At 32.3% G+C, this 11,891-nt stretch overlaps 3 protein-coding genes and 1 pseudogene across 4 annotated transcripts in view; 1 reads left to right on the top strand and 3 right to left on the bottom strand.

Annotated features, from left to right (window-relative positions):
- The window catches only part of LOC102581295 (DNA repair protein XRCC2 homolog), a 112,794-nt gene that overhangs the window by 89,353 nt on the left and 11,550 nt on the right, over nucleotides 1-11,891 (bottom strand). The window lies entirely within an intron of this gene.
- On the bottom strand, nucleotides 430-3,431 carry LOC102581848 (uncharacterized). Its single transcript, XM_006365553.2, has 2 exons — nucleotides 3,397-3,431; nucleotides 430-1,113 (listed from the first exon to the last, which is right to left on the bottom strand). The coding sequence occupies exon 2, from the start codon at nucleotides 1,106-1,108 to the stop codon at nucleotides 464-466; it is 645 nt and encodes a 214-aa protein (XP_006365615.1). The 5' UTR covers nucleotides 1,109-1,113; nucleotides 3,397-3,431; the 3' UTR covers nucleotides 430-463.
- On the bottom strand, nucleotides 2,469-8,801 carry LOC102582180 (uncharacterized). Of its 2 annotated transcripts, none has more exons than XM_006365555.2 (4): nucleotides 7,891-8,801; nucleotides 7,749-7,772; nucleotides 7,622-7,651; nucleotides 2,469-2,624 (listed from the first exon to the last, which is right to left on the bottom strand). In XM_006365555.2, exons 1-4 carry the CDS (start codon nucleotides 8,318-8,320, stop codon nucleotides 2,605-2,607), a joined length of 504 nt encoding a protein of 167 aa, XP_006365617.1. In that variant the 5' UTR covers nucleotides 8,321-8,801; the 3' UTR covers nucleotides 2,469-2,604. The 2 variants fall into 2 exon arrangements, with proteins under 2 accessions (XP_006365617.1, XP_006365616.1); XM_006365554.2 differs by lacking the exon at nucleotides 2,469-2,624 and adding an exon at nucleotides 7,273-7,484.
- LOC102582722 (probable receptor-like protein kinase At1g67000) lies at nucleotides 4,576-10,598 on the top strand (annotated as a pseudogene).

The following is an 11,891-nucleotide window of genomic DNA, read 5'->3' as shown; positions in this document are numbered from 1 at the left end:
TAATATATTTGAAAGACGAAAGATGTGGCTTACCAGCTATGGGAGGTATCCATGTAATGATTGCTGCAAGAACACCATGAATCAATAACACAGTTAATCTAACTTGCAACTAGCTACTGTTATATAAAACAGAATTGACAATAGAAGTACGACTGCTTACTATCAAGAACGTGGTAATCTTGATTGTGATCATCCAAAGAAAAAATACCGAACCGGAAAAAGAAAGAAAACAGTTAAGATTTACACAGAATAACTGCTAACAGTCATGTCTTATATTCTAAGTATGACATTGGGAATGTTCTTACAACAGGACGCTTTGAAGAATCTAAAATTGTTAGCTTTGCTGCTGAAATCCAAACAATGAACATCACTTGAATTTTCCCCTTCACATAGATCTGGATCGGGGCACTTGCCGCAATAAACGTCATGAAACCATGAAAGCTCAAATCCATATGCCAAAGCATTATGCAAACTTAAAATAGAAATGTTGGCATTTGCATCCTGAATATGCCATGAAGTCTTTGAGATGAGGTCTACAGTACACCCCACTTTCAAATCGGATGGTGATAATTCTCATGGTTGCATATGTGTGTCCCTTAAATGAATCAGAAGAAACATTGGAAGCATAACTCCTGTTGAGACAATTAGTGATTTCCACAAAGACTGGAGAATTTATGGCAAATGGACAGCTGAAGAGAGTGATTGGTACTGTTAACTGAACAAAATATATACGAGAATCAAAACCAACAAGGGTAGGGTAAATCGTAATCGAATTCTGAGGAAGAGAGCAAATAACTTGTTCTCTTATACCAGGATCTACAAGGCGGATAGTGGAGTTATCGTAATTGATGGCTTGAACATAGTAGTTCAGTGATCCATTCCAATCATTTAGCAGTATTGTTAATATGGCGCGATTTCCTTCACAGCTCAATTCATAATTTTCAAGGCCGCAGTGCTTTGGATCACTTTTCAATCGAAAGGGATAACTGATGTTATGAATATGCCCACAACTAGAAGGAACACACTGCTGTCTTTGTTCTGCTAATGGGGTTTCTGAGAGGTACATGAATATGAGGATTGTAAGAAGAAACTTGGTTACTACAGACATTATATTTTTATGGGAAAATTTTCAAAATAGCAATATTTTAGCTTTTAATGAGACTCCTTAGCAATAGTTTCACTATTTATTTAAAATGTCAATATTTTAATTTGTTAAGGATTGAGTTATGTATTTATTTTATTTTGATTAATTTGAAAGAATACAAATAATTAATAACTGAATAGAGAAAATCATGGAACAAAAAATTTCAAAAAAGGTAAAAAAAAATTAAAATTTAACATCAGTTACGTTTTTGAAAGAGCATATGTTGCCATTTTTCTTTCTAGCAGTTTTTTCTTTGTTCTTAAGAATTTCAATTTTTTTTTTGAAAACAGTAGTTTGTATTTTATATCTTATATGAGTGGAAGTGTTGGAAAATTTCTAATGCCCTCTGTTTTGGATATTTAAATGTTTGAACTTCTTTGAATATGTGTTCATCCGAAATGTATTCGAATACCTAATGATATGTATTACTAATTTAAAATACAAAAAATATTGGTATTGATTTATGATGAATACAACTCTTTGGCATTCTAGTTCAAGTACAAAAATAAAGGCAGTTGTGTAGTATATACCAAAATATAAATACAAATTAGTTGTAGATCGAAATGATATTGAAAAATACAGTTGCAATGAATACATATATAATACATAGAATAAGTTTATTCAAAATAAATTGTATTTATATTTCAATATCCAATTTTGTTATATTATTATTTCACTTTAAATTTGCAGAAAGTATTTTCTAGCTTAGTTTTTATTTCAAATATCAGGTTGTATTTCAATATCATTTTGTATATCAAACGCAAAATGAATACCAATAATTTTGTATTCCCCTTCATGTGATGTATTCGTCGCACAATTTTATATATTATGTATTCATAAAATTATATTGCTTTAGCCAAATAAAATACAAAATATGTCTTACTAAGTTTGTATTTCAAATATCAGGTTGTATTTCAATATCATTTTGTATATCAAACACATAATGAATATCAATAATTTTGTATTCCCCTTCTTATGATGTATTTGTCGCAATTTGCAATTTTATATATTATGTATTCATAAAATTATATTGCTTTAGCAAAATAAAATACAAAATATGGCTTACTAAGTTTGTATTTCAAATATCAAGTTGTATTTCAGTATGATTTTGTATTTCAAACGAAAAAATGAATACCAATAAGTTTCCATTTCCCTTCTTATAATGTATTCGTCACAATTCTATAAATTATGTATTCAATCATAATATATAGAATTGTGACGAATACATTATATACCTATTTAAATTACTACAAACTAAAACAGAAATACAATATTTTAAAGTAAAAATACAAATGATGAGTAAAAGAAAAACAATTGACAAACAAAAATTATTATGAATACAATTGTGGTATGAATACAATTTTGTAACCTTCTTATTTGACTTTGTCTTTCTTCTTCTTCTTCATATACTATGTTCTTTTTTCAATTTTTTTTCATCAAAACCGAATCTGAATCCGTATTCACTTGTGCATTAGTAACCCTATAAGCAAAATTCGAAATTATTAAATATGAATGTATAAAAAAATCAAACAATATATGATGTGTGTGTGCTAATGTAGTTACTACAATCTACTAAATCTCAAATATGAAAAATTTTTTTTTGATAATTTGAATTTCGAAATTATCAAAAATTAGAATGTATTAAATATCAAACAAAATAAACATACATATGAATTTCTAGATTCTCCAAAATCTGAAAAATTAAAAGAAAATCACAAAAAAAATTGAAAAAATTGAAAATCATAACTATTTGATGAATAACTAAACAAAATCACATAAAAATTGAAAAATTCGTTTGGAAATCCGTAATATATAGAATCGGTGATTTAAACATCAAATCAAAATAAATCAAAATGGATAATGAAAATTACCGTGCCAATCGAGAAATCTGCTTGAATTAATAAATAGATTTCATTTTAACAATAAAGAAGATTTCTTGATGAACAACAATTTAGCACCTTTGAAGAAAGATAAACTTGAAACGTGAAAGGTGGGGAAGAAACGTTGAATGGAGTTGAAAAAAGGTTAATGTGTATTGGTTTAAATTTTTTTTCTTTAAACGGTTATTGATATATAGTTTGGTCCAATATAGGACTCTTTCCATAAATAAAATTAATTTTAAATACTAAAATCTGAATACATATTATTTTATAAAAATATTGTCATTCTGCCATTTTAAATAAATATTTTAAAGTGTTGTTATTTTGACTAATTATGTTAGGTATTATGACTTAATTGCTAATTTTACCTATTTTTATTAGGGTATTTCCCTCTTCCCTACTGGTGCCAAACCATGAAGTCATTAAATACTACTTGGACCATCTCCAACCCAACACCAAATTCCAAATTTGGTGTTTTGAATAGCAACCCACACCAATTTTTACACCAAATTTGGTGTAACACTATTCATCACACCAATTCACTTTTTGAATATTTTAATATTATTATTATACAAACTTTTAATTAAACATTATATAAATTGTATGTTTTAATTAAATCTCTTGTATATTTAATTATTTTTTATGTAATATTTCTATAATATTAATTTTAGATATAAAATTTAGCTTTTTTATAAATTAATTTTTCTATATATGACTTTTTTTTAAAAAAAAATTTATGTTAATTCTACTATGAATTATAATTGGATATAACTACAATTAACATTCACAAAAATTATCAATTTCAACAATTTCTAGCTCGATATAAAAAAATAAAGGACAAAAAAGCTCATTTTGAACTACGTAATGCATTAATAGAGCATTTATGGGAGCACCGTAGTGATCTTGAAAGTTGAATATTTATGTAGAATTTAAAATATTTTTTTCAATTATGTAATGTTTATTTAATTGTATTTCATTAATGATTTCACTTTTATTTGTATTATCCATTATTATGTATAATGTATAATATTTGCTAGCAATTTATATTATTTAAAAAATTATGGTACAAAATAATTTTATATTAAATGATTATAAAAGGAAATAATATGAATTATATATGGTGAATGTTTTAGAAAGAATTTGTTTTATGAAATAAGAAAATATAAATGAAATAAGAAATAATATAATAATAATGAAGAGAGAGAAATATATTCCTTTTTGGTGTAAAATTTGATGTAGTGTTGGAGTTGATTACACAAAAAATAGTGCTGACACCAAATTTGGTGTTTGGGTTGGAGATGCCCTTAAAAGAAAGGCATATATAATACATACATAAACATGTTCTTTAACTTGGGTTCATCTGACATCTATGCCCTCCAACTTTGGTGTACACAAGTAAACACTTAAGCTTGTAATAGAGTTGAACAAGTAACCACACACATACTACTTGGTGTTTTACGTGACAATTTGCATCATATGTGACATCCTACATGTATTATGCCACGTAGGATGCATGTGACTACTTATTCAATTTTATAAAATTTAAGTGTCTACTTATTCAACACGTCTCTCATAGTCAATCTTGGAGGCACAAGACTTTTCTTGATAAAAGAGTGGAAAAATCAAAACATTAAATGAAAGAGAACTCCACACTGAGAGTAATCACATATCTAGAGCTTCAATTGATAAAACAAATTAGCTGCTACCTCACCAGGTTTGGGGAGTAATAAACTTGGTATTAGAGAAGCTCGCGTCATAGGAGTCTATAAGCCGTGTCAGTCGAGATGACCATCTTTTTCCTCTTGCACTTATTTCTCATCATCATAGTATTGTTGGCTATGGATGGTGAAGGAGCATATAATTGCAGTGTCTCCAGGTGTGGAAGACATGGCCCTAGAATTCATTTTCCCTTCAGGCTTCACCACCAGCCAGAATATTGTGGCTATCCAGGCTTTGAGTTATCTTGTGACCTCAAAAACCGAACCATACTCATACTTCCCAATTCACTTACACTAATTGTTGAAGAAATTGATTATATGTCTCAGCAGATTAGGCTTTCTGATCCTGAACGTTGTCTCATTCTCAAGCTATTGCACCTTAATTTATCAGAATCTCCTTTCTCCTTCACTGTTGCCGAGCCTTATCTTACACTAGAAAACATTTCAATTTTCAAATGTTCTGGTATGCCAGCATATTATCGGAACTACTATTCAGATTGTGCCTCTGACAAAACACTATTTGCTGTTTCCTACTCTTTATATTCACTCCCCCATACAACTTGCATAAAGATTCATGAAATTCCATCATACGGTATGACGACTTACAGTGTGATAAGACTCAGTTGGCTTAATACAAACTGTAGCTACTGTGAAGGTCTTGAAAAGGATTGTGGCTTCAAGAACTATACTAAACAACTGACTACTCAGTGTTTCGACCGACCATTCACTACAAAAGGTATTGACAAACCTATCTTTAATGCCATGATCATGTACTTCTCTATTCCATAACAAAAAATTGATTTAATTCTGACAGGCGGCGGAAAGAAACCACTGATTGCAGGTATGTACTCTTGTGAGTTTTGGTATTAATTTTTCTCCCTTACATACTTTTGATTGCCTTCTGATAATTTGTGAGAGAACATATTCCAGGTGGAGTTATAGGTCTCATTCTTTTGGGAATTATTATGATGGCATTCTATGAGTGTTATAGCTCAAGCAAAATTGAAAGAGAGAATCAAGCCAGAGTTGAAAAGTTTTTGGAAGACTATAGAGATCGCAGACCGACTAGATATACTTATGCAGATATTAAAAAGATAACAAATCAGTTTCAGGAAATATTGGGAGAGGGAGCTTACGGGATCGTTTATAAAGGAACACTTTCGAATGAAATTCACGTTGCTGTAAAAATTCTCAATGATTCTGAAGGAAATGGGGAAGAATTTATTAATGAAGTTGCAGCAATGGGGAAAATCCATCATGTCAACGTGGTTCGCCTAGTTGGCTTCTGTGCTGATGGAGTTAGAAGAGCTCTAGTGTTTGAATACTTGCCAAATCAGTCACTTGACAAGCTCATTTTTCCGACAAGTTTCAAAGATAATATCACCCTTACTTGGAAGAAGCTTCATGATATTGCTATGGGAATAGCAAAAGGGCTAGAGTATCTTCATCAAGGATGTGACCAACAAATCCTTCATTTCGATATCAAGCCTCAAAAATATTCTGTTAGACCATAACTTGAACCCAAAGATCTCTGATTTTGGTCTTGCCAAGTTATGCTCTAAAGAGAAAAGTGTTATCTCTATGACTGAAGCTAGAGGAACCATGGGTTATATTGCACCAGAAGTGTTGTCAAGCAATTTCGGAACAGCGTCTCATAAATCTGATGTTTAAAGCTTTGGAATGCTGCTTCTTGAAATGGTTGGAGGGAGGAAGAATTTTGATGCAAAGGCGGATACTAGCCAAATGAACTTTCCCGAGTGGATTCATGAGCGGCTGAATCAAGGAGAAGAGTTGAAAATCAGGATTGAGGAAGATGATGATGTTATAATTGTAAGGAAATTGGCTGTTATAGGAGTTTGGTGCATCCAATGGAATGCGATAGATCGGCCATCCATCAAAGTTGTAACTCAAATGCTAGAAGGAGATGAAAGGTCAAATCCATATGCCAAAGAGTTATGCAAACTCAAAATAGAAATATTAGCATTTGCATCCTGAATATGCCATGAAGTCATTGACATGAGGTCTACACTACACCCGACTTTCAAATCGGATGGTGATAATTCAGTCATGGTTGCATATGTGTGTCCCTTAAATGAATCAGAAGAAACATTGGAAGCATAACTCCTGTTGAGACAATTAGTGATTTCCACAAAGACTGGAGAATTTAAGGCAAATGGACAGCTGAAGAGAGTGATTGGTACTGTTAACTTAACAAAACCAGGCATTGATTTTATAGAAGAATCAAAACCAGAAAGGGAAGTGTAAACCGAAATCGAATTCTGAGGAAGAGAGCAAATAACTTGTTCTCTTATACCAGGATCTACAAGGCGGATAGTGGAGTTATCGTAATTGATGGCTTGAACATAGTAGTTCAGTGATTCATTCCAATCACGTGGCAGTATTGTGATTATGGCGCGATCTCCTTCACAGCTCAATTCATAATTTTTAAGGCCACAGTGCTTTGGATCACTTTTCAATCGAAAGGGAAAATTGATGTTATGAATATCCCCACAACTAAAAGGGACACACTGATTTCTTTGTTCTGCTAATGGGGTTTCTCTTTAAAGTTCCTAGTCATCTTTCTTATGTTGGAGTTGGAATATCTAATGGGCGCGAAATTGTTCTCACCGTGCAGGAAACTTTCAATTGCATCATAAATCGACAAATGCCTTCTTCGTAACTTAATCATTAGAAATACAACTATGCATGGAAATAGAACGATTCTTGGCACAATGCTAAGCCCTGTGTACAACCATCACAAATAAGCAAGAAAAGTTTGTGAATGGTTAAATTAAAAAATTCAACCACCAACGTCTGCTCCATTTCGACATTAGAATGATTTCTAGTAATAAATTTGAAAGACGAAAGATGTGACTTACCAGCTATGGGAAGTATCCATGGGATGATTGCTGCAAAAACACCAACAATCAATAACTCAGTTAATCTAACTTGCAACTAGTTACCGTTATATAAAACAGAATTGACAATAGAAGTACGACTGCTTACTATCAAGAACGTGGGAATAGTAAGCTTGATTGTGGTCATCCAAAGAAAAAATACCGACCCGGAAAAAGAAAAAAACATTAAAACATGCACAGAAAAAAATGCTAATAAAAGTGTCTAAGCATGACATTAGGAATGTTCTTACCACACGACGATTTGAAGAATCTAAAATTGTAAGTTTTGCAGCTGTAATCCAAACAATGAACATCACTTGAATTTTTCCCTTCACATATCATTGAGTTGGCGCACTTGCCACAATGAATGTTAGGAAACCATGAAAGCTCAAATCCATATGCCAAAGCATTATGCAAACTTAAAATAGAAATGTTGGCATATGCATCCTGAATAGGCCATGAAGTCATTGACATGAGGTCTACACTACACCCGACTTTCAAATCGGATGGTGATAATTTAGTCATGGTTGCATATGTGTGTCCCTTAAATGAATCAGAAGAAACATTGGAAGCATAACTCCTGTTGAGACAATTAGTGATTTCCACAAAGACTGGAGAATTTATGGCAAATGGACAGCTGAAGAGAGTGATTGGTACTGTTAACTTAACAAAACCAGGCATTAATTCTATAAAAGAAACAAAATAAAAAGGGAAGTGTAAACTGAAATCGAATTCTGAGGAAGAGAGCAAATAACTTGTTCTCTTATACCAGCATCTGTAAGGCGGATGGTGGAGTTGTCGTAATTGATGGCTTGAACATAGTAGTTCAGTGATCCATACCAATCATGATATGTCGGTATTGTGATTATGGCGCGATCTCCTTCACAGCTCAATTCATAATTTTCAAGGCCACAGTGCTTTGGATCACTTTTCAATCGAAAGGGATAACTGATGTTATGAATATGCCCACAACTAGAAGGAACACACTGATGTCTTTGTTCTGCTAATGGGGTTTCTGAGAGGTACATGAATATGAGAATTGTAAGAAGAAACTTGGTTACTACAGACATTATATTTTTATTAGGGTATTTCCCTCTTCCCTACTGGTGCCAAACCAATTAAGTCATTAAATCCTAAAAGAACAATGGCAAGTCTTCATCAAGTCCGGTAAGTCCATCAAGTCATTAAATACTAGTTAGACCATCTCCAACCCAACACCAAATTTTACACCAAATCCCAAATTTGGTGTTTTGAGCACCAACCCACACCAAATTTGGTGTAACACTATTCATCACACCAATTCACTTTTTGAATACTCCTTCCGTCCCATTTTATGTGACACTTTTTGGATTTCGAGATTCAAACAAGTCTAACTTTGACCTTAAAATTTTTATAGATCTTTTAAACATTTTGAATTATCAATTATTGTGACTTACAATACTTTTTACGTAGTTTACAAATATATAAATTTCATTTCAAAAAAATTTTGGTCAAACTTAAACTGTTTGACTCTCGAAAAACGAAAAGTGCTTCATAAATTGGGACAGAGGGAGTATTTTAATATTATTTCATTATACAAACTTTTAATTAAACATTAAATAAATTGTATATTTTAATTAAATCTCTTGTATATTTAATTATTTTTTATGTAATATTTCTATAATATTAATTTTAGATATAAAATTTTGCTTTTTTATAAATTAATTTTTCTATATGAATTACTTTACCACTTTGTGGGATTTCACTGGTTATAATGTTGTTGTTGAACATACTTTTAATTGCCTTATGGATAATTTGTGAGATCACATGTTCCAGGTGGAGTTATAGGTCTCATTCTTTTTGGAATTATTATGATGGCACTCTATGAGTATTATAGCTCAAGCAAAATTGAAAGAGAGAATCAAGCCAGAGTTGAAAAGTTTTTGGAAGACTATAGAGATCGCAGACCGACTAGATATATTTATGCAGATATTAAAAAGATAACAAATCAGTTTCAGGAAATAATGGGAGAGGGAGCTTACGGGATCGTTTATAAAGGAACACTTTCGAATGAAATTCATGTTGCTGTAAAAATTCTCAATGATTCTGAAGGAAATGGGGAAGAATTTATTAATGAAGTTGCAGCAATGGGGAATATCCATCATGTCAACGTGGTTTGCCTAGTTGGCTTCTGTGCTGATGGAGTTAGAAGAGCTCTAGTGTTTGAATACTTGCCAAATCAGTCACTTGACAAGCTCATTTTTCCGAAAAGTTTCAAAGATAATATCACCCTTACTTGGAAGAAGCTTCATGATATTGCTATGGGAATAGCAAAAGGGCTAGAGTATCTTCATCAATGATGTGACCAACAAATCCTTCATTTCGATATCAAGCCAAAAAATATTCTGTTAGACCTGAACCCCAAGATCTCTGATTTTGGTCTTGCTAAGTTATGCTCTAAAGAGAAAAGTGTTGTCACAATGACTGAAGCTAGAGGAACCATGGGTTATATTGCACCAGAAGTGATATCAAGCAATTTCGGAAAAGCGTCTCACAAATCTGATGTTTATAGCTTTGGAATGCTGCTTCTTGAAATGGTTGGAGGGAGGAAGAATTTTGATGCAAAGGTGGATACTAGCCAAATGAACTTTCCCGAGTGGATTCATCAGCGGCTGAATCAAGGAGAAGAGTTGAAAATCAGGATTGATGAAGATGATGATGTTATAATTGTAAGGAAATTGGCTGTTATAGGAGTTTGGTGCATCCAATGGAATGCGATAGATCGGCCATCCATCAAAGTTGTAACTCAAATGCTAGAAGGAGATGGGAGTAACCTAACTGTTCCTTCTCCTTTTACAACAAGAAACACCACCCATGTAGGTCCTTCTACGCAAGAGTTGACGGTAATCTCAGAACTAGAATGAATGGAAGCCTTAATTATGGATAAACTCCTGCATCTAAAGTTGTAATGTCAAGAGTCAGTACAAGTGGTGAAGCGAAAGTTGTAATGTCAGAGTCAGTACAAGTGGAAGTCTGAATTTTGGTATTTTCATTAGATATGTGTTAAGTCATTATTGTCAATCTGTCATGATTCTAATATCAACACTCTCACAAAAGTTATTACATATGCAACACCCTTTAGTATAATATAATACAATGTTTGATTAGCCGCACAATAAAAATGATCTCCGCCATAACTACTAATATAATTACCTTAGAATTTACCACATTCTGTACAAGTATCTACAGAATGAATGATCTTACAATTTTTGTGCAGAAAGTATCAGATACAATTTTTGTGTAGTCTAGGGAACCTTTGCTCTAGCAGTTACAAGTTTCTAGTCATCAACTGACCAATTGCGTACAGACAAATCAATTGTGCCTATCCTTTTAGAGTCATTGCAAAATTGAGCCCCAAAGTAACGTATTGGACGATGTTGTTACGTGTAAGGAGAGGCCTCCTATACCACTGTAAACATGGCTATATGTTGGAACTGAACAAATAGAATTAATATGCACAACAGGGGAACATTAATGCATAAACCACTGCCTCCATTGATCTATGCAAACAAAACATGCTATTCATATCCATCAAAATTTCTCGAAAATTATTCGTGTGTCCAGCTAACTTCTATATGTAAACAACCCATCCATTTCCAACTTTCGGACATTTTATCAAACAAGTAATGTATTAAAGCATAAATGCATTGTACAAATCAAGCTCTCGAGTACACTTGAGGATAAGAAAATGTAGTTCTACCTATGGATTGTCAAGTACTTGAAAGTACGGAGTTTGATTTATCTCACAGTTCATACATTAACTTCCTGGATTACAAGTTCAAATGTTCATTCCACGGAATACCTATTACCTCCCACCAACAACAAGTATCACGTAACTCTATCTATCAAGACTAAGAGTTAAGAACAGATGGAAATAAATCACCTAATATTTCATTAAGCAAAAATATGTAGTTAAAATTTCAATGTAAATTCTAACATTGGGATTTGCTGTTAGTCAAAGCAACAACATACCCAGATTACCTTAGAGCATATGAAAAATTTAAAATATTAAACTAATCTACTACTAACTCTCTTTAAAAAGAAATTATCCATGATTATGTGTTATACTTGAGATATTTGCTGCCACTTACACCTTATATTTACAGAAAAATAAAGAATTTTAACCATAGTACTAAATACATGTCTTGCATTCATATGCTTGGTGTAAATACAAGGTACGAGTAAATTTTTTCCCAATGACCATTTTGGTCAG

This window comes from Solanum tuberosum, unplaced genomic scaffold (assembly GCF_000226075.1).
Source record: "Solanum tuberosum cultivar DM 1-3 516 R44 unplaced genomic scaffold, SolTub_3.0 scf00559, whole genome shotgun sequence".
NCBI lineage: Eukaryota > Viridiplantae > Streptophyta > Magnoliopsida > Solanales > Solanaceae > Solanum > Solanum tuberosum.
This window is presented reverse-complemented; position numbering and strand designations above follow the sequence as displayed.